Below are 27,706 nucleotides of genomic sequence, written 5' to 3'. Positions count from 1 at the left end.
GGGGGCGGGGATCCTGCCCTGTGGTTATGGAGATGGCCTAACACACCACACCTGATCCTGGACAGATGAGACAGAAAGCACGTTATTAGTCACAAATGTTCACAGCCTGAGGGAGGCAGACACCATGGCACAGAGAGTCACAGTGGGGTTGCATTCAGGAATGGCATGAACAAGCTGCAGCTGTGAGAGGCAAGCCTAGTGGTAACAAGAGGATGAGGTGACCCCTGGTTCCTGCAGGAAGATGTGATTGGTTTGTTTATTTATTTTTTATTTTTTGGCTGTGCCACACGGCATGCGGGATCTTAGTTCCCCGACCAGGGATCGAATCCATACCCCCTACAGTGGAAACGCAGAGTCCTAACCACTGGACCACCAGGGAATTCCCGATTGGTTTGTTTTAAATAATTCCAAGGACTAGCAGGTAACTGAAGCCTACTAGATAGGGATAAGCAGGTACCCTGTCTGGTCCCCAGGATACAGAGGGTTATTGGTTAGGGGACCTTGTCTTTGGTAGCAGGGCAGGTAGAAGGACTTGTGATTAGGCCATTATAGGGACTCCCAATTTTACCAGCCATCAAGGCCACACGTAATATTGAATTTTTAAAAATTGAGGTGTAATTGACATATAACATTATATTACTTTCAGGTGTACACATAATGATTCGATATCTATATACATTGCAAAGTGATCACTGCAATAAGTCTAATTTACATCCAGCACCTTAAGTAGTTAGAAAAAAATTTTTCTTGTGATGAGAATTTTTAAGATCTACTCCCTTAGCAATTTTCAAATACACAATAAAGTATTATTAGCTACAGCCGCCATGCTGTACATTACATCCCTATGACTTATTTCATAACTGGAAGTTTGAACCCCTTCACCCATTTCTCCCACCTCCCTACCCGCACACCTCTGGCAACTACCAATCTGTTCTCTGCATCTATGAACCTGTGGGTTTTGTTTTGTTTTGTTTTGTTGTGCCACTCAGTTTGCAGGATCTTAGTTTCCCGATCAGGGATTGAACCCAGGCCCTCGGCAGTGAGAGCACCAAGTCCTAACCATTGGACCACCAGGGAATTCCCTGAGCTTGCGTTTTTATTTATTCATTTATTTATTTATTTTTGGCTGTGTTGGGTCTTCGTTGCTGTGTGTGGGCTTTCTCTAGTTGTGGCGAGTGGGGGCTACTCTTCCTTGCCGTGCGCGGGCTTCTCATTGAGGTGGCTTCCCCCTGCTGTGGAGCACAGGCTCTAGGCACGCAGGCTTCAGTAGTTGCAGCAGTTGGGCTCAGTAGTTGTGGCACACGGGCTTAGCTGCTCCGCGGCATGTGGGATCTTCCTGGCCCAGGGATCGAACCCGTGTCCCCTGCGTTGGCAGGCAGATTCCCAACCACTGCGCCACCAGGAGAGCCCTGAGCTTGTGTTTTTTTCTTGTTTTAGTTTTGTTTCTTCGATTCCACTCATAAGTGAGATTGTCTGGTATTTGTATTTCTCTGTCTGACTTATTTCCCTTAGCATAATGCCCTTGAGGTCCGTCCATGTCATTGCAAAATATTGAATCTTAATTTCCAGTCTCACACCACAAATCGCCCCGCGTGCCTGGTGACTGCTGTAGTGGACGGTGCCCATCTCTGTGACATGTTTATTGTTTATAATCTTCACACACACATACAAGAATGTGATTTCAATGTGATAGACAAAGATTTTTATCTATCCTAATACCTCAAACGGTGCCTGGCCCCCACCAGGCACTCAATCAGTGTTTATTGACCCAATGAATGAAAAGTAAGCGTTGGATCCTTCCCAGCCCCACCCAGACTGTGGACCTGTCTGAGCCATGAGCCCCGGAGATCCGTGAACCATCCCCTCCACCCATCCTTCCCATGACACGTCAGTCCCCAGCCGCTGGGTCCTCAACCCTGCCTTCTCCCCACTGCAGGAGCTGGAGACCCACCTCGAGTCTGAGGAAGGGGCCCGGCAGAAGCTGCAGCTGGAGAAAGTGACGACGGAGGCAAAGCTGAAAAAGTTTGGGGAGGATCTGTTACTCTTGGAAGATCAGAACGCCAAGCTGAGCAAGGTGGGTGGGCTGTGACCCCAAGGGCAGGGGGAGTGGGCTCACTGGTGAGCACAGGTCCTTCTCTGCATCCCCCCCAGCTTGCCCCACCTCTAGGGGTCTTCAAACTCTCGGTCTTGGCTGTGTCTCCTTTGAACCCTTTCCAGCTCCTTGCGTCTCTGTCACAGCTTCACTCAAGCTGGTATTTATTGAGCAGCTATTATGTGTCATTATCTATCTCTGGATCATCCGACACCCCAAGGCCGCATCGCTAAAAACGACCCCCGTTTCATTACATCCCATCGTTGTGTGGGTGGGCTGGACTGTGGTCCCCTTAGGCAGTCGCGATGACGTAGTGGCGGGCGCTGGAGGGCTGGTGTCCAGGTGCTCTTTTGTGTGACCTCTCTGCCCACGGGAGAGCCTGGGTTTCTCACCTGGCAGCTCAGGGCTCCCAGAAAAAGAAGTGGAAGTGGGCAGGTCTCTGAAAGGCTTAAGGCTGGAACTGACACGGCATCACTTCCCTTGAATTCTATAGATCAGGTGTTGGCAAACATTTTCTCTAGAAGGCCAGATAGTAAATATTCGGGCCTTGGCAGGCCACTCCGTTTCTGTGACAACCACTCAATTCTGCCGTTGTAGCATGAAAGCAGCCACAGGTGGTCTGTGATCAAATGGGCGTGGCTGTGTCCCAATAAAACTTTATTTATAAACACAAGCAGTGGGCCATATTTGGCCTGCAGGCTGTGGTCTGCAGACCACTGAGCTTAAAGCAGACTCAGTCTAGATTCAAGGGTTGGGGAATTAGACTCTGCCTCTGGCTGGGGACATGGTGAAGAGTCTGCCACCATCTTTAACATGGCACAGCCAGGACTGGACTAGGCACAGGCGATATGGCATTTAACTAACTAGAAAACCATTTCTGTCCTCACAGGGGCATGGGGGGAGAGGGAAGCTAGATGAGTCACCCCAGGAAATCAACATAACCACACATCATGAACTAATTATAAACGGTCAGAAAAGAACAGAAAACCATGGAAGTGGGGTGGCCTGACTTGTGCTAGGGGTAGTCAGGGCAGGCTTCCTGGAGGCAATGGTGCCTGAGTTGAGAGCTCAAGGATGCACAGTTTTTTGCAACATTCCTTGGATGCGGTGGCTCTTCTCTTCTGCTCTGTTCTATTTGTTCCTTTTTGAGGTAGTGCTGACCCCCTGCCTTGATTTCCAAAACCACTGACAGTTTGAAAAGTGCTGCTCAAAAATAAATTTAAAAAATAAAATAATAAATAAAAATAATAAACAGAAAGAAAAAAGAAAAGAGCTGCTCCAGGTCAGTGCTTCTCAAACTCCACCGTGCCCAGGAATTATATGGAGAACTTGTTAAAATGGAGATTCTGATTCAGCCGTCTCGGGTGGAACCTGAGATTCCATTCCTAGCAAGCTCCCGTTTGGTGCTGATGCTGCTGGTCCATGAGCTGGACCTGTAGTAGTCACAAGGCTCCAGAACTCACCCATAAGTGCAGCACATGTGCAAAGATGTTCACTGCAGTGTTGTTTATAATAGCAATTGATTTGAATCAACCTCAGTATCCATCTGTGGGCCAATGGGTTAATGAATGGGGGTGTCCTTCAAATAGTGGGAGTCTCCACAGTTAACAGGCGTGAACCCCGTGGGGGTAGGACGGGTCCCTAGACCCTAAAGAATGCAAAAGGAGGGAAGGGGGTGGGAGCAGGAAAGGTCAGGGAAGGATGGAGATAAGCAGAAACGCAGATGAGAAAGATATCAAAGATGAGGGTCGGGCCCCTAATGCCCCACCCCCACCTCCTACCACCCTCAGGAGCGGAAGCTGCTGGAGGAGCGTCTGGCCGAGTTCTCATCCCAGGCAGCTGAGGAGGAGGAGAAAGTCAAGAGCCTCAATAAGCTTCGACTCAAATACGAGGCCACGATTGCAGACATGGAGGGTGAGCACCTGCCCCTCAGTGGGGGCCCGTGCACACTCCAGCGGGGTCAGGGGGTACCTCGGGTGACCTTCATGTGCTCTGGGGCCTCAGTGGTCATATCTGTTAAATGGGGGCAGGAAAGAAGACTCGGGACAGGTTAGGTGTCCTCCCAGCTCTTAAGTTGTTTCTGTCTCTCTCCAACCAATTCTCTCACTCTCTCCTAAGTGTCTTGGGTCACTCTCAATCTGACGGTCCCACTAGCTGTTTCAGACACTTTTTTATCTCTGTCCCTTGCTGTGGACTCAGAAGCAGAAACAGAAGGGAGAGAGCACAGGAGGAGGCCGGGGAGGCAGGGAGGAAAGGGCAGGGCAGAGAGAGCCAGCAAGCAGGAGCAGGGGCTGTCCCTGGGGGGCGGAGGGGAGAAGGCATCTGGGGGTCTGGGGACCAGTGGGCGATCCCAGGGATGGGGAAGCTGGGAAAGAGCGGGAGGGGTGGAAAGAGACGCTGAGCTCAGCCTGACTGCGGGGGCCGTGGGTCTCCCTGGGTGTGTGGGTCTGGCTCCCTTGTGCATGCCCCACCCCCCCACCTCCCGCCTCCAGATCGCCTCCGGAAGGAGGAGAAGAGCCGCCAGGAGCTGGAGAAGCTGAAGCGGCGGCTGGACGTGGAGGGCTCAGAGCTGCAGGAGCAGATGGTGGAACAGCAGCAGCGGGCGGAGGAGCTGCGGGCCCAGCTGGGCCGCAAGGAGGAGGAGCTGCAGGTCGCCTTGGCCAGGTGCGGAGTGGGCCGGGTGGGGTGCACAGCACGGGGGCGCCGCCTGCCAGCGTTGGGGGCGCCTGGCGAGACCCTCCCGCAGGTACAGAGCTCGGCCGAGCCGCTCACCAGCCGTGCACACCCACTCTGAGCCTCCGTGTCCCCTTCTGTAAGATGGACACAGAGTTCCAAGCCCACTTGGTTAAGGGAAGACTGAAACCGGGCCCTACGTGTCTGGTGACTTACACAGTTTCTTGCACAGAGGCAAGGAAATGCTATTTCTTCTTCTCCCACAACCCCAGCCTCTCAAAACCAAACAGCCCAGAATCCGCTGTGATTGGTAGGTGGTCTGGCCGTCTTAGGAATCATAATCGTCATACTTACAGCCATTCACAATTATTGAGCACTTACTGTGTGCCAGATATGATGCGCGGTGTTTCAAGTGCTTTTCACCCACTGCACTCCATGCGACCTGAGGTGCCCTTGTGTATGGGCGCAGCTTGATTTCAGAGAGGTTACAATGTGGGGAAAACGTGCATCTGAGAATCGATGGGACACGGGGTTGGTGGAGGTGGGTTAAGAACACGCACCCTCCAGCCTGACTTCTGGGTTCAAATCCTGGCTCCTCCCCTTTTTGGCCATGTGAGCTCACCTGGGTGACATCACCTCTCGAGCCTCAGTTTCTCTATCTGGCAAAAGGGCATGATTATAGAAACTCTCCTAGGATTAGTGTAGGGATTAAATGAGAAGGGGCTGAGAACATGCTTGGCATACCCTAAGCCCTCATTAGACGCTGCGTGTGTCTGTTCCTACCTTCCGTTATTGCCGTTATTTTCTTCCGTTTTCTTTTGTATTGAGGTGAAATTCACATAACAAAATTAACCATTTTAGGGAGTTCCCTGGTGGCCTAGCGATTAGGACTCCGTGCTTTCACTGGGATCCTGCAAGATGCGTGGCACAGCCAGAAAGAAAAAAAATTACCCGTTTTAAAGCATACAGTTCAGTGGCCTTTGGTATGTCTGCGATGTTGTGCAACCACTACCTCTATTCAGAACATTTTCGTCACCTCAAAAAAAGAATCCTATGACGCAGTCACTTCCAGTTTCCCCTCCCCCCCAACCCCCGGCAACCACCGATTTGCTTTCTGTCCGCATAGGATTTGCCAATTCTTACTCTTTCACGTGGAATCATATAACATGTAGCCTTTGGCGCTACACTGCCAACCTCGCGGCAGTCCTGTGAAGGGGGGCAGTCACGCTTTCTCACAGATAGGAGCCCGCAGTTCAGAGAAGCTGTCGCTTGCCAGGGCAGGTGGCCGAGCAGGGGATAGATACAGACCATGGTCGGTGCATCTCCCTGAGCCATTCTTACAGGGGTTTTTTTGTTTTTTCTTTTTTTTTTGGCCGCTGCCGCACGGCTTGTGAAATCTTAGTTCCCAGACCAGGGATCGAACCCACACCCCCCTGCAGTGGAAGTGCAGAGTCCTAACCACTGGACCACCTCCCTGAGCCATTTAACCCAGAGTCCACGCTGCTGCTCCATTCAGCTTCTCTTTGCAAGAGGTCGATCCCATAGGGGTTATGAGGAGGGACTCTGGGGTCAGCCACCCACTGACCGTGTGACCAGGGCAAGCAAGTACTTTCCCACTCTGGGCCCCAGTTTCCTCATTTGGCATGAATGTTACACAAAATGATAAAGTGCTCTCAAGTGGCAGGAACTTAATAAGTGTCCCTGTGATTACTGGTGGTGTCATCCCCATTTTACAGCTAAGAAAGCTGAGGCTCTGAGTACTGGAGACACATGCCCAAGGGCAGAGCTGGGCTTTTAACCGGGGACTGGCCGTGTCTGGCCCTCCAACCCCTAGAAATCGTCCCCACCCCCTGCCTGCCCCTATACCAACCCCCTGGTCCTCGTCCACCCCCAGGGCAGAGGATGAGGGCGGGGCCCGGGCCCAGCTGCTCAAATCCCTGCGGGAAGCACAAGCGGGGCTGGCCGAGGCCCAGGAGGACCTGGAGGCTGAGCGCGCAGCCAGGGCCAAGGCAGAGAAGCAGCGCCGGGACCTGGGTGAGGAGCTGGAGGCACTGCGGAGCGAGCTGGAGGACACGCTGGACTCCACCAACGCGCAGCAGGAGCTCCGGTGAGGCTGGGTGGCCTGTAGCTGGCACAGGTGGGGCACATGGGGGCTAGGGGCGGAGCAGGGAAAAGGATGTGGGTCCAAGCTCTCCATCCACACAGTTGTTTAGTCGTTCAACCGTTGTTTATTGGACACGGGCTCTGGGCCCAGCGTGGGCCACGCTGGGGACAGAGATGAGTCAAGACTCAGGCATTGCCCTCAGGAACTCCCAGTCCAGGGGTAGGCAGATTCGGGCAAAGACAGACACAGTGCAGAACAAAGTGAGCTTTAATGGAGTACGACAGGGCATCGTGGATGATCAGAGAGGGCCCTTGTATCACTCTATGGGAGGGAGTCCAAAAAGACTTCTTTGAGAAGGGGCCTTTTGAATAGGGTTTTGAAAGATGCCTAGGAGCTCACCCTTAAAGCCACCCTTCTTCTGCAGCATCACTGCCCAGATCCCTTGGGGAATGTAGAGTGAGGTCCCCATCCTTGGAGGGAAAGAATAAAAGGAGGCACAACCAGCAGTCAGGGGCTCCCTCAAAGTCCCAGCCTTCCTCTATTCTGAAATTCTGTTCCCTTCCCCTTCCCCAATAAAAGGTCCAAGAGAGAACAGGAGGTGACAGAGTTGAAGAAGGCTCTGGAGGAGGAAACGCGCGTTCATGAGGTGGCGGTGCAGGAGCTGCGGCAGCGCCATGGCCAGGCACTGGGAGAGCTGGCAGAGCAGCTGGAGCAAGCCCGGAGGGTGGGTTGAGATGGGGGAGGAGTGTATGGGGAGCCATGGGGAGGGGAAGCAGGATGCTGGGTTGGAGGAGGTACCTCTGGCTGGTTCTAGGCCAGCGCATTTTTCTCCTCACGTATCCATGTCCCTGATCCATCTTGCATTCAGCAGATGTTAATTGAATATGTAGTATATTCCCGGGTTGGTACTGGGGGCCCCAGCTGTGAGCCAAGCAACCAATACCCACTTCCGTCGTGGAGCTCACGTTTTAGCAGGCAAGGCAGAGAGTAAACAATCTAAACACATTCATAATATATAGCGGGGTCATAAGTGCTACGGGAAGATGATGAACAGGAAAAGAGGTTTCAGAGTGCTAATGGCCAGGTGGGGGCGTGTTGTGATTTGAAATAGAGAGGCCTTGGAGAGATTCAGTGAAAAGATGACATCTGAGTAAAAAACTGAGGGAGGTGATGGGTGAGCCATCCTGGCATCACAGGGAAACATGTTCCAGGCAGAGGGAACAGCCAGTGCAAAGGCCCTGAGGCAGGAATGTGCCTGGGTCTTTAAGGAACAGTGAGGAGTTCCAGAGGGAATAGACAGTACAAAGGACTTGGGGCGTTCATGTGCCTGGTCTGGTAGAGAAAGGGAATCATAAAATCATTGCTGTCTCTCTCCCCCACCAGAGCAAAGGTACATGGGAGAAGACCCGGTTGGCTCTGGAGGCTGAAGTGTCTGAGCTACGGACGGAGCTAAGCAACCTGCAGACCGCGCGTCAGGAGGGTGAGCAACGGAGGCGTCGCCTGGAGTCACAGTTGCAGGAGGTGCAGGGCCGGGCTGGCGATGGGGAGCGGGCACGAGCAGAGGCTACTGAGAAGCTGCAGCGAGCCCAGGTGAGTGGGGCGGCTAGGTAGGGGGTGGTCTCTGCTGTGTGGCTTTGGGTGAGATGCCTGCCCCCTCTGGACTTCAGTTTGGTCCACAGCAACCCTACTGTCCTTTCCAACTTTTCCAACATAATCACACATTAATAGCTAGTATTTGGTGAGTGATTACTATGCACCAAACATCCTGTGTATTTTGCCAAAGGCTCCTCCTAATGCTTCTTTGAGGGAAGTGCTAATATTGTTCCCATTTTACACACAAGGAAACTGAGGCCCAGGGAGGTGAAGTTGATTGTCTTGGGTCCCTCAGAGCCAAAGCGTGAACCCAGGCATGACTGATCCTGTAGCTCTTAACCCTGCCACAGCGCCCACCCTCCACCCTCTTATCTTCTGGTCTTAAATAATCCGTGGTCTGATTAGAAAAACCCAGCGTGAATACTTGGACCTGTGTCAGGACAATATCATACTATGACTGTTAGAAAAAATGTGGGTTTTTAAAATTTTATTATGTTTTTTAACTAAGCGACCAATACCTGTTTATTACTGGGAATACAAAGAAGGAGAAAGAGGGTAAGAATGACTTTTAATTCCCCAACCCCAAGGCGGGGAAACCACTGTTACCATTTTCAATTTCAGGATTAAAAGAGTCTATAGTTAAGGTGAAAGTTAAGTCGATATAACAAAGAGACTCCAGAATTCATCAGCTTGAATAAAAGACATGTGTCTTCCGTCTCAGGAAAGAGGCTCAGAGTAAGCAGTGGAGGCTGGCGGGACACTTATGCTCCATGAGGTCACTCCATTATCCCTGAGGGCATTGACCTCATCTTCAGAGTTAAATCTGGATTGTGGGCACCTGTGTGCTCCAGCTTAGGAAGGGGAAAAGAGGATGGGATGGAATTTGCATATATCACTTTGCTTGCATTCCATTGGCCATAACATAATCACATGACCACAGCTAGCTGCAAAGGAGACTGGGAAATATAGTTTCTAGCTGGCAGCCACGGGCCTACCTAACAGCCTGTCACAGTGGGACCAGGGGAGAAGGGATGTGGGGGGACAGCTAGGGGCTGCCCCCATGGAATTAAGCTATGTAGTGCTTGTTCTCCTAAGCACTTTACGTGTTACAGAAATAAAAGTGACACCAAGAGTAGAGTCTGGGGGCTGATAGCGGGAGTTCTAGGTTGCACTGGTCAGTAGAACTTTCTTCCGTGATGGAAATGTTCTGTAACTGCACTATCCACCTGGCATGTGAGGCGTACACCTGAGGAGCTGGATTTTCATTTTATTTAATTTTAATTACTTTAAAGTTAAATAGCCACCTAAGGCTAGTGGCTACCGTATTGGACAGGGCAGCTCTAGAGCCATTCTGCCTGGGCTAAAATCTCAGCTCCACCACTTGTTGCTGTGTGATCTTAGGCAAATTGCCTAACCTCTCTGTGCCTCGGCTTCCCTTTATGTAAACTTAGACTAATAATAGTATCTGCCTCATAGGGTCGGTGTGTGAATCCAGCGAGCCTAAACTTGGAAAGCTTTTAGAATAGTTCCTGGGTTCTCAGTAGGCTCTCAAAAATTGTCAGATGTACCTATATATTGAGCACAGGTATATGCCAGGCACTGAGCTAGTCACTTTACGTTCATTATTTCATTGACTCTTCAAAGCAGCCCTGGGAGGTAGGTCCTGTTATCATCCCCATTTCACAGATGAGAAAAACTGAGCACCAAAAAGATAGGAATCAGGCACTTCCCTGGTGGTCCAGTGGTTAAGACTCCATGATCCCAATGCAGGGGGCCCGGGTTCGATCCCTGGTCAGGGAACTAGATCCCGTATGCATTCCTCAACTAAAAGATCCCTCATGCCATAGCGAAGATCCTGCATGCCATAACTAAGACCTGGCGCAGCCAAATAAATAAATAAATTTTTTTTTTTTTAAAAAGATAGGAATCACTTGCCCAAGTCACACAGCCAGGAGGTACCAAGGTCAGCTCAAAATATCATTTTCAGAAGTTCAAAGCATGACTGTCATACAAAGACATAATAAGCCCATGTCAAAGATTTATTTAAAGCAATAATGAACCATGAAAAAGAATGAAATAATGCCATTTCCAGCAACATGGATGGACCTAGAGATTATCATACTAAGTGAAGTAAGTCAGACAGAGACAAATATCATATGATATCGTTTATATGTGGAATCTAAAAAAATGATACAAAAGAACTTATTTACAAAACAGAAACAGACTCACAGACATAGAAAACAAACTTATGGTTACCAAAGGGGAAAGTTGCAGGGGAGGGGTAAATTAGGAATTTGGGAGTAATATATACACACTAATATATATAAAATACATGAACTACAAGGACCTACTGTATAACACAAGGAACTATACTCAATATTTTGTAATAACCTATATGAGAAAAGAATCTGAAAAAGAATATGTGTATAATGTATGTATAACTGAATCACTTAGCTGTACCCCTGAAACTAACACAACATTGTAAATCAATTATACTTCAATAAAAACATAAATATTTTAAAAAAAGCATTAATGAGGGATCCAGCAGAATGTCAAAGATGTTCAAGGAGAGAAACAACAACAAATTGGTGTGTGTGTGTAGTCAGCAAAAGAAAGAATGCCAGAACGAAATGGCGCAGTCAGAGACAAACCGGTTAATGTCCCAAAGGGCAATCAAATGTAAGCTTTATAGAAGTGTAGTTGATTTACAATGTGTTAGTTTCAAGTGTACAACAAAGTGATTTATTGATTGATTGATTGATTTTTGGCTGCGTTGGGTCTTCGTTGCTGCATGCATGCTTTCTCTAGTTGCTGTGAGCGGGGGCTACTCTTCGTTGTGGTGTGCGGGCTTCTCATCGCGGTGGCTTCTCTTGTTGCGGAGCACGGGCTCTAGGCACGCAGGCTTCAGTAGTTGTGGCACACGGGCTCAGTAGTTGTGGCTCACGGGCTCTAGAGCACAGGCTCAGTAGTTGTAGTGCACGGGCTTAGTTGCTCTGCAGCATGTGGGATCTTCCCGGACCAGGGCTCGAACCCATGTCCCCTGCGTTGGCAGGTGTATTCTTAACCGCTGCGCCACCAGGGAAGTCCCAGTCCTGTCCTTTCTAAAGGATGCCTGACCACTGCCTTTTCTTATTTCCAAATTTTCAGATAAATTTTCTTACCAGCCAGAATTTGAACCCAACCTTGTTTGTTAAGTGAACCTCAAAAAGGGAGAGAAGAAGGTTCAGGGTAACACATATGTGCTGGAGGCACTCACCCAACAAACATTTTCTGAGCACCTACTGTGTGCCAGGCTCTGTTTTGAGCCCTGAGGACACAGCAGGGAACAAAGCAGATGAGGTCCTACCCTATGGAGGCAACAGTCCAGGGGGGAGAAAGTGGTAAGCTGCTGCCCGATTCCTACAGCGAAGGAACGTGAGACCAGGAGCTGCACCCGGGATCATTGTGGTGGTGATGTGCATGCCGGGGGAACAGCTTTATTGTAATATAACTCACATACCGTATAATTCACCCATTTAAAATGTACAATTTGAGACTTCCCTGGTGGTCCAGTGGGTAAGACTCTGTGCTCCCAATGCAGCGGGCCTGGGTTTGACCCCTGGTCAGGGAACTAGATCCCACATGCCACAACTAAGAGCCCACATGCCACAACTAACACCCAGCACAGCCAAAATAAATAAATGAATATTTTAAAAAATAATAAAATAAAATGTACAATTCAATCGTTTTTAGTATATTCATAGAGTTGTACAGTCATCACCGTAACCTAATTTTAGGACATTTTCATCAGCCCAGAAAGAAATCCTGTACTGTGCAGCCATCATCCTCCAGTCCCACCCCCTGCCCTGGCAACCACTAATCCCCTTCTTTTGTCTCTCTAGACTTCCTATTCTGGACATTTCATAGAAATGGAATCATACAATATTTGTCCTTTTGTGTCTGGCTTCTTTCATTTAACATAATGTTTTCAAGGTTCATCCATGTTGTAGCACGTGTCAGTACTTCATTCCTTTTTATGGCCAAATAATATTCCATTGTCTGGATAGACCACATTTTGTTTATCCAGTCATCCGTGGATGGACATTTGGGTTATTTCTGCTTTTCAGCAATTGCGAATAATGCTGTCGTGAACACCCCTGTACAAGTTTTTGCCTAGACTTCTTTTCATTTCTCCTGGGTACACACCTAGGGGTGGAATTGCTGGGCTGTATGGAAACTCTGCATTGAACCATTTTAAGGAGCTGCTAGACTGGTTTCCATGGCAGCTGCACCTTCCATGCTGGTGCATCCTCACCAGCAATGGTGGTAGGGATTAGAGGCAGAGGAGCAGAGGGGTTGGCTGGCTGGAAGTCGTCATTAGAAGATGTCCCTTCCCTGCAGGCTGAACTCGAGATTGTGTCTGGAGCACTGAGCGAGGCCGAGTCCAAAGCCATCAGGCTGAGCAAGGAGCTGACCAGCATGGAGGCCCAGCTCCACGATGCCCAGGTGATCCCAGCCCACCTCTCACCACCGGGCTCCCCCCAGGCCTCCCCTCACTCCTGCCCACACGTAACATCCATTCTCCCATCCCTCTTCAGGAGCTGCTGCAGGAGGAGACCAGAGCGAAGCTGACCCTGGGGTCCCGGGCACGAGCCCTGGAGGCGGAGGCGGCAGGGCTGCGGGAGCAGCTGGATGAGGAGGCAGCTGCCAGGGAGCGGGCGGGCCGCGAGCTGCAGGCTGCGCAGGCCCAGGTGAACAGCCCCGCAGGGAGATCTCAAAGGGATGCCCAGTCTCCCAGCCTGTTCCTCCTGGGTTCCCCTGCTCCGGGTGGCCCCATTGCCCAGCATGTCATAGGCCAGACCCCTTCAAGCCATACCCGCCTCTGTCTCTCCCTCAGCCCCAGAGCCTGTAGGTGCAGACCCCCATCCCTCCTGTCCCCAACTCTCTGTTTCATTCCCTACTCTCTGTCCCCACAGCCCCAGCCACCTGGATCCTCATCTCAGCCTCCCTTCAAACCTCCCTGCCCCTAGTCTCTCCCCTTCCAGCTCATACTTCACATGGTCTTTCTACACCCTGAGTTGACCCTGCCCTTCCCTAGCTCACAGACCTCCCATGGCTCTCCAGCTCCCCCCGGACAAAACCCATGCCTCTCAGCTGGATGTCAGAGGCCCTGCACTCTCTGGTCCTTCCTTCATGTTTAGCTGTATTCATCTCTCATCTCTTTTTTCACTTCTCTTGGGAGCACCCTTTTCATTTTTCAGGACTTAGCGTCAGCCTCTCCTGTTCTGGGAAAACCCTGACCATTCGGCTCTGGGCTCCCACAACCCTTCTTTCTCCTTTGTCCCCACTCCAGTCACCCTGGCTGGAACTGTCTTTGCCCGTGAGTCCCCCCATCAGACTGGGAGCACCTTGAAAGTGGGACCCCATCAGAGTTAGGTCTGGATCCCCAGCATAGGCCAACATAGAGCCTGACATATAGGAGACCTTGAGAAATGCCTGTTGAATGAATGAGTGATGAATGTATGCTTGCAGATATCCTTCTTTAACTGGAAAACTCCTATGCATACTTCAAGATCCATCACAAATGCCCCCTCCTCCAGGAATTCTCTCTTGAATGTTCTAAATAGATTTTTGAACCCCTCCTGTGGACTCCCATGGGTCTCATACTTCTTTTACCTTAGCCTCCATCACCCTGGCTGTGATGTTCAGTCTCCCCCACCAGACTGGGGGTTCCCCAGGACAGAGCCCAGCCCTGATCCATCTTCTGGGCCCTGATGAGAACCATTTTAACCTCCTGGAGGAGCTGGGGCTCATAGAACTCACAACTTCATCCCTACTCATGAGGCAGAAGTGCCCAATGAAGTGAATTATTTCCCCCTTCAGGCCTCAGTCTCCTCATCTGGGAAATGGGGCCCCACCAACTCACACCTGGATCGCAGCCTTGAGTGACACCCTCCCTCTCTCTCCTCCCCCACCCCAGCTCTCAGAGTGGCGGCGGCGCCAGGAAGAAGAGGCGGGGGCACTGGAGGCAGGGGAGGAGGCACGGCGCCGGGCCACCCGAGAGGTTGAGGCCCTGACCCAGCGCCTGGCAGAAAAGACAGAAGTGGTGGAGAGGCTGGAGCGGGGCCGCCGGCGGCTGCAGCAAGAGCTGGACGATGCCACAGTGGACCTGGAACAGCAGCGGCAGCTTGTGAGCGCGCTGGAGAAGAAGCAGCGCAAGTTCGACCAGGTGAGGCACCTCGGGTTACCAAGCTGGGAAATTGGGATGCTGATCCACGCTGCCCATGGTCATTGTGAGCAGTCAGTAACATGTGATGTCGCAGCTCAGCTGTGAACTTGGGAGGACCTTAGGGCCAGATGCCTCTTCCCTCTGAGCCTCTGTAAAATAGGACACCCATCCATCCTGGCTTATGTCTCTTGCCTCAAAATAATTATTGGTGGTACCCACTTTTACTCCCAAAAGAGTCCTGAAGGTACACCAGAAGGTTGTAGGAAGATGAAATGAAATAACACACCTTGCTTCTCCTGCTGACTCCTGTGGACCTCAGGCAGACCGCTTGTCCCACTTGAGCCTCAGTTTGCCCATCTAGGAGATGGGGATAATGTTAAGGAGCTGGCAATCTGAGGATGGAATAAAGTTCTCAGAACCCCAGAGCATTAAGATCAGGCAACCCTGAGGTTCAAATCTCAGCTGAGGCCCTTTCTGGCTGTGTGGCTTGGGCAAATCGCCCGACCTCTCTGTGCCTCAATTTCTTCATCTGCAAAATGTGAGAGTCCTTATTTTGCCTTCATTTTTGAAAGGTATTTTCACTGACTGTTGAATTCCAGGTAAACGGTTTTATTCTTTCCACACTTCAAAGAGATCATTCCATGATCTGTGGCCTCCATTGTTTCAGATGAAGAGTTAGTGGTCACTCAAAGCATTGTTTCCCTGCAGGTAGTGTGATGTGGTTTTCTGGCTGGTTTAAATTTTTTCTCTTTCTCTTTGGTTTTTAGCAGTTTGACTATGATATCCAGCTGTGGGGTTTTGTATTTATCTTTGCCAAGCTTCCTGTATCTTTGGGGTGGTGTTTTTGATCAGATGTGGAAATCTTCAGCCATTATTTCTTCAGATATTTTTCTGCCCCATTCTCTCTCTTTCCTCTTCTTCTCAGACTTCAAATACATGTGTGTTTGACTGCTTAATACCATTCCATAGATCATCAAACATTTTTTAAACGTTTTTAAAAAATGTTTTGTATCTCCTAGAGTTCTATATAAATTATTTTTATATAAATCTCATTTTTGACTGGCTTCTTTCACTTGAAAAAATTACTTTGAGATTCATCCATTTTTGAAATAAATTTATTTTATTTATTTATTAATTTTGGCTGTGTTTGTTCATCGCTGCGCGTGGGCTTTCTCTAGTTGCGGCGAGCGGGGGCTACTCTGTTGCGGTGCAGTGGCTTCTCTTGTTGCGGAGCATGGGCTCTAGGCGCGTGGGCTTCAGTAGTTGTGGCACGTGGGTTCAGTAGTTGTGGCTCACGGGCTCTAGAGCGCAGGCTCAGTAGTTGTGGCGCACGGGCTTAATTGCTCCACGTCATGTGGGATCTTCCCGGACCAGGGCTTGAATCCATGTCCCCTGCATTGGCAGGCGGGTTCTTAACCCCTGCGCCACCAGGGAAGCCCCTCATCCATGATTTTGCATGCATCAATAAATCATTCCTCTTTTTTTTTTAACTGCTGATTATTATCCCTTTATAGACCACATTTTGAAAAGTACTATACTGTTGATGAACATTTGAGTTGCTGTTTCTAGTTTTTGACTGTCATGCATAAAACTTTAACGTTTCCAATAGATGTAGTGGTTTTACTTCACATTTCCCTAATAAACGATGTTGAGCATCTTTTTATGTGCTTATTTACCATCCATACATATTCTTTGGTGAAGTCCCTGTTCAAATCTTTTGCCTTTTTTTTTTTTTAAAAAAGGATTGTTTCTTTTCTTATCATTGAATTTTGAAAGTTCTTTATATATTCTGAATATGAGTTCTTTATCAGATATATTGCTTGGCAAATATTTTCATCCAGTCTGTGGCTTTTCTTTTCATTCTCTTAGTAGAGACTTTCAAAGAGCAGAAGTTTTTGTTTTGATGAAGTCCAATGTTTTAATTTTTTATTCTGTGGATTATGCTTTTGGTGTTGTGTCTGAGAAATCTTTGTCTGACTTAGGGTCACAGTGGTTTCCTTCTATGAGTTTTTTTCTAAAAGTTGTCTAGTTATAGGTTTTACCTTTAGGTCTATGATCCATTTTTCTTTTAATTTTCTATGATCCATTTTGAGTTAATTTTTATATATGGTGCTATCATAGCTCCAAGTTAATTTTATGTGTATCTGGATATCCAGTTGTTCAAACACTATTTGTTGAAAAGACTCTCTCCACTGACTTGCTTTGCATAGATATTGAAAATCAGATAGCATTAGTTCTCCAATTTTTTCTTCTTTTTCGAAGTTATTTTACCTCTTCTTGGTCCTTTGCATTCCCATGTGTATTCAGTATTTTACAATCAGTTTGTCAATTTCTACAGCAAAAAAAAATCTCCTTGGTTTGAGATTGTTTTGAATCTGTAGATCAGTTTGGGAAAAATTGATCTTCATGATATTGAGTTTTCTGGCCCAGGAACAAGATATATATATCCATTTATTTAGACCTTCTTTAATTTAATCTCAGAAATATTTTATACTTTTCAGTGCCCATCTTTCACATCTTTGTCCGATTTATTTCCACGTATTTCATTTTTGATGCTATTTTAAATATTTTTATTTAATTTCTGATTGCTAGAATATGGAAGAGTAATCAATTTTGTTTATTGATCTTGTATCCTACGATCTAGCTAAACTCACATTTTGGTGCTAGTAGGTGTTTTATAGGTTCCATTGGATTTGCTACGATTTTCTGTGATTAAAGACAATTTTACTTCTTCCTCTCCTTTTTTTTTTAACCTTTCCTCTGGGACTCCAAATACATGTATGTTTGATTGCATGATACTGTCTCACAGGTTATTAAAGCTCTGCTAATTTTTTTTTTACAATATTTTTTCTTTGCTCTGTTAGATCATCTCTGTTGACCTGTTTTCAAGTTTACTGATTCTTCTGATGTGTGTCCATTCTGCTCTCAATTTCATCCAGTGACCTTTTTATTTCAGATATTGTATTTTGAAGTTCTGGCATTTTTCTTTGGTTCTGTGTTACAGTTTCAAATCCCTCCTGCAATAACCCTGCCTCTTCACCCATTGTATCCATCTTGTCCTGAAACTTACTTAACACAGTCAAAGTGCTTGTGTGATAATCCCAGTATCTAGGTCATCTGTGGGTCTGTTTCCATGGACTGATTTTTCTCTTGACTGTGAGTCCCATTCTCTTCCTTTTTTGCACGTCTTGTAGGTTTCATTGTCAATTGCTGTGTCTTAAAAAACAGTGAAGGTTGAAGTACATTTTAAAAATTTATGTATTTTTTTCCTGCCATTACCCCAAGAGGAAGAAAGGAACACCATTTCCTCAGTTGTTTATCTAGAATGAGGGGCTGATCAGTTGACCCATTTAAGAGGTTTTTTTTTTTCAACTCAAAATTTCCTTTAACTTTTAAAAATTGAGGTATAGTTGATTTACAATGTTGTGTTAGTTTCAGGTGTACAGCAAAGTGATTCAGATATATGTGTGTGTGTATATATATATGTATGTGTGTGTATATATGTGTATATATATATATATATATATATATATATATATATACACGCACACATACACATTCTTTTTCAGATAATTTTCCATTTAGGTTATTACAAGATATTGAGTATAGTTCCCTGTGCTGTAGGTCCTTGTTGGTTAACTATTTTATACATAATAGCATGTATCTGTTAATCTCAAATTCCAAATTTATCCCTCCCCCCTTTTCCCCTTTAGTAACTGTAAGTTTGTTTTCTATGTCTGTGGATCTGCTTCTGTTTTGTAAATAAGTTCATCTGTATCATTTTTTTAGATTCCACATATAAACAATATCATATGATATTTGTCTTTGTCTGACTTGTTTCACTTAGTGTGATCATCTCTAGGTCCATCCATGTTGCTGCCGGTGGCATGATTTCATTCTTTTTTGTGGCTGAGTAATATTCCACTGTATACATGTACCACCTCTTCTTTATCCATTCATCTGTCGATGGACACTTATGTTGCTTCCATGTCTCGGCTGTTGTGAACAGTGCTGCTGTGAACATAGGGTTGCATGGATCTTTTCATATAGTAGTTTTCTCTGGATATGTGCCCAGGAGTGGGATTGCAGGATCATATGGTGACTCTGTTCATAGTTTTTTAAGGACCCTCCATACTGTTCTCCACAGTGGCTGCACCAGTTTACATTCCCACCAACCGTGTGGTCCATTGAAGAGTTGGGCTGCTTTGGGACATGGTTGCGACTTTAATCCCTCTACCTCCCTCTTGTGTCTCTGCCTCTGTCTGTCTGTCTGTCTGTCTCTGCCCTTGGCTGCCCTGTCTTCCCCATCCCCCTGTACATTCCTTTCAGCTAACCTGTCTCCCCCACCCCATCTCCCTCACCCCGGAAGCTCCTGGCGGAGGAGAAGGCAGCCGTCCTTCGGGCGGTGGAGGAGCGCGAGCGGGTCGAGGCGGAGGGCCGGGAGCGTGAGGCCCGGGCGCTGTCACTGACGCGGGCGCTGGAGGAGGAGCAGGAGGCGCGGGAGGAGCTGGAGCGGCAGAACCGGGCGCTGCGGGCCGAGCTGGAGGCGCTGCTCAGCAGCAAGGATGACGTCGGCAAGAGCGTGAGCAGCCCCCCGTCCGGGGACACACACGTGGCAACACAAGCACCCGTGACGCTGGGGCGCACGTACACACGTGTGTGCTCTCCCACACGCGGGGTGAAGGGAACCAGCGTCAAAGCCCCACGTTCACGTACCAGACGTACGTGTTCGTGCACACGCGCAGAACGGGAGGAGAATCTTCTGCCAAGCAGACGCGTGCAGACAACACACACAGAAAGTGAGGAGAGCCAGTCGTCACCGTGCGTGTTCACGGCCACAGGACAGGAGAATCTTCCAGCAGACATATGTGTTCACACACTGAACACGAGAGCTGCTTACAAAACATACGTATTCAACAAAAAAAAAAAAAAAAAAATACGTATTCACCGGTGTGTGTTCATGGAACGTGAGGCGGATCTTCCATTAAGCACGCTTGCTCATGTGTACACACAGAGCGTGAGAACCACTCACCTTGTGTGTATGTGACTCAGAGAGAAAGAAAATGAAGACAATTTAGCACGACATACAGCCTGAGACGCGCTCCACAAACATGCGGGTGTGCACACGCACATATATGCACATACACACATGTACACACGCCACACGCACATTATACACATCGCACACATACATACCACACACACACACACACACACACACACACACACACACACTGTGAAGACACCCCGCCTTGCCACCCCGCAACTCCACTGAGCACACACAGGCTCCCCTACCAGGTCTCCATCTTCCCCCAACTCATACGTCCCTCCAGGGCCTGTGCGGGGGTCTCGCAGGCCAGTTCCCAGTCCCCCCTCACCCAGCCAGTATCCCAGCCTCCCAGGCTTCTGAAAGGTCTGACACACCCTCCACACCATCCTTTTTTCATGTGCTCAATAAATATATTTGTGGAGCATCTACCAGAACAGGCCCAGGGCCACAAGCCACCCTGGCTAATGACGGGAGGCACTGATGGAAGGCGTGTTTAGCTGGGTCCCTGGGCAGACACAGTCCCAGCATCCTTCCTTCTTGCCAGGGGTGCAATGGCTGAGGGCTTTATTTTCTCCGCATGCTCTGGCATTAATCCAATGGAGCTTTTAGCCAGGCCTGGAAAGAACCTCCATCCCCATGACACACCCTTGGCCTGCAGCCCCAAGGATAATCCAACTCATGTTCAAACTGCTAAGGTCTGTCCTTTGGGAAAAGTGTTAAGTTATATATAGTGACTCCAAAGGCCTTGGTGGGAAGTAGGATGTTGATGGGAGAAGTTTGAGTCCTTCAAGTCAACCAAGTTGATTGGCAGGTGCCAAATAAAAGGGGGACCAGTTGGACCCTTCTAAGCACTGAAAGTAGACACTGTCACCAGCATTTTCATGAGGGTAACTAGGCAGGGGTGATAAGCAGATATAGTCCCTGCCCTGTGGAGCGCACAGGCCAATGTGGGAGGTGGGTGTTGCCCAAAAAGACACATAAGCACATAGTAAAGGACCGCCGTGACTAGGGCTGAGTCAGAGAGCGACTCAGTGCCAGGAGCATGGGTAACAGGGAGGCCCTGACAGGCCAGGGGATGCCTCTCTGAGGAGGTGACAATTAAGGAGAGGCCGTGGGGGGGTGTCTTTGAGAATTCATAAGCCCAGGTCTGCTTTCACAGGGTATTTGGGGTTTCCATTTATACCTCCCTGAAAGGTCTGGAAAGCCCCACGCTGAGAAAAAAATAGTAGTCGCTAGTGGGTTGGTAATCTCCTGGGGAGTCTGGCAGAAACCAACACTGCTAACTCTGGAGCTACGTGCCTTCAACACACTTCCACATGGGATTCCTGAAGGTGAAGCCACAACGAAGTGAGCTCACAAACCAATCACAAGACCAGGAATTCCCTGGGCGTCCAGTGGTTAGGACTCTGAGCTTTCACTGTCAGGGCCCCGGTTCAATACCCAGTCGGGGAAGTAAGATCACACAAGCTGCGCAGGTCCTGGCCAAAAAAAAAAAAAAAGATCACAAAACCTACGAGGAAATAATCCACCATGAGTGAGAGTCAGCCGACCTAACAAACACTGGAATTGGATTCTCAGGAGCTTCAGATAATAGAATTACGGTGCATAGGTTATTAATAAAATATGTTCTAGGATGATCCAGAATGAGACACATAGTAAGTAGGTGCTCAGGAAATGTTAAACGTGTGAATGAATGAACGAACTAGGATGGGCACGTCAACTTGCCTCCCCCTCGTCTGTCAAAGCTTCCCTCCCCTCTAGCCTAGGATAGATCTCAGGTCCTGGCCTCCCCATTCCTCGGTCACCCAGGTGCCCCAGTGCTAACTCTCCCTCCCCTCCAGGTACACGAGCTGGAGCGAGCCCGCCGGGTGGCCGAACAGGCAGCCAACGACTTGCGAACACAAGTGACGGAGCTGGAGGATGAGCTGACGGCGGCTGAGGATGCCAAGCTGCGCCTGGAAGTGACCGTGCAGGCCCTCAAGGCGCAGCACGAGCGGGACCTGCAGGGCCGAGACGAGGCTGGTGAGGAGAGGCGGCGGCAGCTGGCCAAGCAGGTACAGGCAGGGCGCCCGTCCAGCGGGGGATGCCCTGGTGCTTACAGGCAGCAAGAGAGGCCGGAAGTCTCACCCACCCACCTTCTACTCCGTGTTTCTACCCAAGTCCCTCCTGCTAGCCAGCCAGCCTCCTGTTTCCCAACCCACTCACCCATCGTGACCCATGAACCCACACGCACATCCTGTTGACCCATTCAGACACCCTCCATCCGCCAAAACCCTCCACCCAGCTACCACCCCATCTACTGAGCCACCCGGCCGCCCATACACAGCCTCCCCAGCAACCAGAACTTCTACATAACCAACTCTGCATCTGACTTCCCCTCCATGCACCCAACACCCGCTTCCAATCAACCTCCTGTCCCCAGCCCAGTCACTCCACTATCTAGCCCTCCACACCCACAACCTACCCAGGCACTCATCTACGCATTCATTGACCAGCTCATCTGCACCCCGCTTCATCCACGAACTTCCTCCCGTATTCATTTACTCCTTCACCTGCTTCCTCATTCATTCCATCTCTTTCTCTCTGTCTCTGCACCATTCATTCATTCAGTATTCATTCAGTGGAGGAATTTCCTGTGGTCTGCAGTGGGCAAGGCTCTCTGCTAGGTGATGTGTGCTGAGCCTGGGCTGGGAGGGGCGGGTCAGCTCTGAGTGTCAGACCCCTCTGGGGCCATGTGGGCAGCAGACTGGAGCAGGGGAGACTGGAGCTGGGAGGCCCTGAGAGAGATGAAGACGTGATCCAAGGCCGGGGGTGGGGGTGGGCGTGGGGGTGTCTCTGGGTGTTTTTTTGATCTCGCCTGGCTCCACTGATCCAGCCATGGGCTCATCCAAAACTTAGTCCTGGGGGCACTGGGGAGCCACAGGAGGGCCATGAGCAGGGGAGGGGCAGTGTCAGCTCTGATTGTAGAAGAACCCTTCTGGAGCCATCGGGAATGGGCTGGCGGGGTGTGGGGGGGAAAGATGGGAGCAGAGAGGAAGCTGGGGCAAGGAGGGAGGGTGAGGCCTGAGCTGGGGCTGTGGGGTTGGAGAGGATGATGGGGTTTGGTGGTGGAGAGAGGCAAGGGGCAGGAGGAACGGGGCTGGAGGCCTGGGCCAGGGCTGGAGGGTAGACATCTATGTCACTAGCATGTAGAGGGAGACTGGGCCTCCCGTCCCCTGAGCCCGCCCCTCCCGCCCTCCCCCATCCCAGCTGAGGGATGCAGAGGTGGAACGCGACGAGGAACGCAAGCAGCGCGCTCTGGCCGTGGCCGCCCGCAAGAAGCTGGAGGCCGAGCTGGAGGAGCTGAAGGCCCAGACCGCGGCCAGCGGACAGGGCAAGGAGGAGGCCGTGAAGCAGCTTCGCAAGATGCAGGTAAGGGGCGGAGCTTAAGCTTTGGACCAGGGAGGGCCCCACCTCCTTCCGGCTCCAAAACCAACTGGGGCCCCACCCTCTCGATCCCAGGAGCTGCACCCAGCATAGGCAACAGCTTTGTAAACATCCATGCCCCAAAGGCTCATTGGGTTCTTTTCCTGTTTTTTACTTCCTTTATTTAAAATGCATAATGTGTAAGTGCAACTTCCTCATTGTATTTCATTTTTGAAGTGGAAATACCTTAGGGTTCCCCCCCCAGCCCCATTATGAAACTTATACATGGTTGTTTAAAAAGAATTATTTTTGGATGATGATGTGTCAAGGTAGGTTCATCATTGATACCTACCATCAAGGTAGGTCCCACTCTGGTGGGGAATGTTAATAATGGGGGAGACTGTGCATGTGTGAGGGTAGGGGCTGTGTGGGAAATCTCTGTACCTTCTGCCCAAAACTGCTGGGAACCTAAAACTGCTCTAAAAAGTAAAGTCTATTTTTTAAAATATAAATTTATTTATTTATTTGGCTGCATTGGGTCTTAGTTGCTGCGCCCGGGGTTTCTCTAGTTGCCGCAAGCGGGGGCTGCTCTTCATTGCGGTACGTGGGCTTCTCATTGCGGTGGCTTCTCTCGTTGGGGAGCATGGGCTCTAGGCACGCGGGCTCAGTAGTTGTGGCACGTGGGCTCTAGAGCACAGGCTCAGTAGTTGTGGCTTATGGGCTTAGTTGTTCCTCAGCATGTGGGATCTTCCCGGACCAGGGCTCGAACCCATGTCCCCTGCATTGGCAGGCAGATTCTTATCACTGCACCACCAGGGAAGTCTCTATTTTTGTTTTTTTTAAGTATAGACCTGGCCTGTCCAATACAGAGGGTACCAGCCCCATGTGGCTACTGGGCATCTAAAATGTGGCAGGGGAAAAAAAAAAAGGGAATTCCGTGGCGGTCCAGCGGTTAGGACTCTGCTCTCACTGCTGCGGGCCCAGGTTCCATCTCTGGTTGGGGAACTAAGATACCACAAGCTACCTGGCGAGGCCAAAAAAAAAGGTGGGTGGGTCCAAAATCCAAGTTACATGCTAGCTTCAGAAGACTTCATAAAGTAAAACATCTCAATCATTTTCACATTGATTATAAATGGAAATAATAATATTTTGGATATATTAGGCTACATAAAATATAGTATTCAAACTAGTTTTACCTATGTCCTTTTACCTTTTTAATGTAGTTAACAGAAAATGTTAAAGAACGTAGGTCCTTGCAGTGTATTTCTGTTGGGCAGCGCTGATGTATGAAGATTCCTCCCAAAAAGTGAAAATTATAAACCATGTCATCACTGAGCAAAAACCCCTACACTGAAAGCCTATTATTATCAAGCAGATAATAATAATATTAGTAACAGTGATGGTAGTTATCCTTCTACTACCAAGCCTGCCCACTGTCCTCACTAGCTACACCATTGTAAAGATAGGGTGGGGATTTTTTTTTTTTTAACGGCGATGGACATTTCGCTTGTGTTTTATTTTTCTTTATTTTAAGCACCTTTGAGGAGAAAAACCCTTTTACCAGCATCCCTCCACACTCTTAATAATGTGGCCAGGTAGCTTGGGACTTTCCTAGCTGTCCAGTGGTTTTGACTCCGCGCTTCCACGGCAGGGGGCGCGGATTCCATCCCTGGTCTGCGAACTAAGATTCCGCGTGCCACCTGGCGCGGCCAATCAATCAATCATCAATAACGTGGCCAGGTATCAAAGTGGCTAAAAGGGTGAACTCCAGGGCCAGACAGCCTGGGTTCAGTCTGTCTCTGCCACTTACCACCCTGAGCACGTTGCTGAACCTCGCTGTGCTTCAGTTTCTCCATCTGTAAACTGGGGAGGAAAATAGTCCCCACCAACTGGAGTTGTGAGGATTAAAGGAGTCAGTGTGTCTGTAGAATAGAGCCTGGCCCAAGGTAAGTGATCGGTGTTTCCCATCCCTATTATTACTGCAGAGCCCAAATATTATCCCTATTTTAGGCTTACTTTAATTTTGATGTGCTTCTTTTTTAAAGAGGTGAGGCCCCGAGATGGGAAGGGGCTGGCCCAAGGTCACACAGCCAGCAGCCGGGGGCGGGGCGCAGAAGCCCAGGTCCGCAGTGCTCTGCTTGCTCACGGGGAGCCCCCACAGGGCTGATGCGAGGGTAGGGGGCGTCCCCGTGAGTCATAATCAGGCTGGGTCCGCTCACTCGCTAAATTCCTCCCAGGCCCAGATGAAGGAGCTGTGGCGGGAGGTGGAGGAGTCACGCAGCTCCCGGGAGGAGATCTTTGCCCAGAACCGGGAGAGTGAGAAGCGCCTCAAGGGGCTGGAGGCGGAAGTGCTGCGACTGCAGGAGGTGATGCCAGGATGAGCGGGGCCGTGGGGGAAGGGAGGGGGCGGGGCCTAGGGGAAGCTTGGGAGCCCAGAGAGGGTCCTGAGGCGCAGCCGCAAGGCCCTCTCTGGGGCGGTGTGGGGCGTGGACTAGGGGGAGACTGGAGGCTGGGAGGCTGGGGAGGGAGGATGAAGCCTGAGCCAGGGCTGTGGGACGCAGAGGAGGGACCAGGGCAGAGTAAAAGGGCAGGACAGACAGGGCTATGGGTGGTAAGGAGGCAGAGGAGTCGAGGAGGTCGGGCCCGATGACCGGGGGAAACTGAAGGAGGAACTGGCTTGAAAGGAGGTAGTGGGCTCAGTGAGGAGGCTATGAGGGTGAGGGGCCTTGAGGGGCAGCAAGAGGTGGACACGGACCAGGGTCTCCGGAGACGGATTTAGGAGACATCTGCCTATGGACTGAAGTTCATTCCAAGGTTATACAGGGGCAGCATGTTCAAGTGCAGTGAAAAAAAGGCCAAGAGACTTGAGGTGTGAGGGGCAGGGAGACCAGTGCCCAGACAGCCTCCCCTCACCACAGCTGACCACCCCCTCTCTCGCTCATCACAGGAGCTGGCCGCCTCAGACCGTGCCCGGCGGCAGGCCCAGCAGGAGCGGGACGAAATGGCAGATGAGGTGGCCAACGGCAGCCTTAGCAAGTGAGTAGTCCCTGGTAATGTGGGGCAGGGCGCCCTCCTCTGGCCATCCTGCTCTCTTACCGCCCCCGTGCCCGTTCTCCCTAGGGCTGCCATTCTGGATGAGAAGCGTCAGCTGGAGGGGCGCCTGGGGCAAATGGAAGAGGAGCTGGAGGAGGAGCAGAGCAATGCAGAGCTGCTCAATGACCGCTACCGCAAGCTGCTTCTGCAGGTGAGCACAGCTGGGTCACCCACTGCCAGCCTGGGTCCTTGCTGACCTGGGACCATAACACCTTCAGTTCTCTTATTCAACAGACGTAGGAAAAGGGAATATTTGAGTTGGGTTTTGAAGGTTGAATAGGAGTTCTCAAGGTGGGGGAGACATTGATGCATTCATTCACTTGTATTTCTGAAGCTTCTCAAAGGCTGGATTCAGGGATAAATTATGTGGGGTCTCTATCCTGCAGAGTTCCCTGGGGAAACAGACAGGGAATTACACCATGACATTACAGAGTGACATGTGTGATAATATAAGTATTGAGGCCCCAGTAGCGAGAGGGAGAGAACTCTCTGCAAGAGAGGCATTTGCAAGAAGGGGCATTTGGCTGGGTTTTAAAGATACATAGGAGCTAGGCAGACAGACAAAAGCATATTTCATTTGTTTATTTATTTATAAATATTTTATGAGGCTTCTGGAGGCCCATATCCTATTCTGGGTGGTGCTAGGGACCTAGAGATGGATCATTCCAGGTCTCTGCCCTTAAGGACATCCTAGTCTGATGGAGGAAACAGCCTATCCCAATACCGAAATTCAAATGAAAATGGAGGAAGCACAGGACACTGTGAGAATGTAGAGGAGACTGGATCAGTATCCAGCCTGGAGGCTGGGGGCTATCAGGGAAGACTTCCTGATAGAGGTGATTCCTTAAGAGGTCTTGTAGGAAGTTAAGAGTTTGCCAAGCAGACATTAGAGGGGTGAGATTTCCAAAGAGAGACCTACATCTTTATTATTTCATACATTTTAAAAGATACATTTTGAGACCTCTCATGCTGGGGACTCAGAGAGGAGTAAGAACCCAGCTCAGCCCTTGGGGAGCCCCTAGACCAGTAGGAGAAGCAGTCATACACCATGATGATGCACTCGCATCTTACTCAGAGTAAAATCTCAGTCACCAAAAAGGCCCCACACTCTGGTCCCTGGCTAATTCAGACCTTAGTTATCTCTCACCCTTTTTCCCCTAGTTCACTCTGCTTCAGCCACACCAGCCTCCTCACTATGCCTTGACTATGCCTAGTTTATTACTAGCTCAGGGTCTTTGCACTTGCTGTTTCCTCCTCTTGGAAAGCCCTTCTCCCAAACCATCACACATCTCACTCCCTCAAAACAGCCTTCCCTGACCACCCTGTGTGAAACAGCCACCCTCCCTCCCATAATTTCTCTCCATTCTCTCTGCTTTAATCTCTTCATATCACTTACCACTGCCTGGCATTCTATTATATATGTACTTATTTGTCTGTGGTCCATCTTCCCAACAGAGTGTAAGCACCTTGAGCATAGGGCCTCTGTCT

General features: G+C 49.6%; 1 protein-coding gene across 5 annotated transcripts in view; it reads left to right on the top strand.

Moving 5' to 3' along the window:
- The window catches only part of MYH14 (myosin heavy chain 14), an 84,935-nt gene that overhangs the window by 47,339 nt on the left and 9,890 nt on the right, over positions 1 to 27,706 (top strand). For all 5 annotated transcript variants that reach the window (XM_065899723.1, XM_065899722.1, XM_065899721.1 and 2 more), the window contains 15 exons: positions 1,937 to 2,074; positions 3,883 to 4,006; positions 4,585 to 4,756; positions 6,660 to 6,872; positions 7,449 to 7,593; positions 8,253 to 8,459; positions 12,843 to 12,947; positions 13,040 to 13,192; positions 14,422 to 14,670; positions 19,040 to 19,252; positions 21,562 to 21,774; positions 22,970 to 23,131; positions 25,363 to 25,491; positions 26,073 to 26,161; positions 26,246 to 26,369. In XM_065899723.1, coding sequence (XP_065755795.1) covers positions 1,937 to 2,074; positions 3,883 to 4,006; positions 4,585 to 4,756; positions 6,660 to 6,872; positions 7,449 to 7,593; positions 8,253 to 8,459; positions 12,843 to 12,947; positions 13,040 to 13,192; positions 14,422 to 14,670; positions 19,040 to 19,252; positions 21,562 to 21,774; positions 22,970 to 23,131; positions 25,363 to 25,491; positions 26,073 to 26,161; positions 26,246 to 26,369 — 2,436 coding nt within the window. The remainder of the gene's footprint in view (positions 1 to 1,936; positions 2,075 to 3,882; positions 4,007 to 4,584; positions 4,757 to 6,659; positions 6,873 to 7,448; positions 7,594 to 8,252; positions 8,460 to 12,842; positions 12,948 to 13,039; positions 13,193 to 14,421; positions 14,671 to 19,039; positions 19,253 to 21,561; positions 21,775 to 22,969; positions 23,132 to 25,362; positions 25,492 to 26,072; positions 26,162 to 26,245; positions 26,370 to 27,706) is intronic.

The sequence above is a fragment of the Phocoena phocoena genome, chromosome 20, assembly GCF_963924675.1.
Source record: "Phocoena phocoena chromosome 20, mPhoPho1.1, whole genome shotgun sequence".
Taxonomy (NCBI): domain Eukaryota; kingdom Metazoa; phylum Chordata; class Mammalia; order Artiodactyla; family Phocoenidae; genus Phocoena; species Phocoena phocoena.
This window is presented reverse-complemented; position numbering and strand designations above follow the sequence as displayed.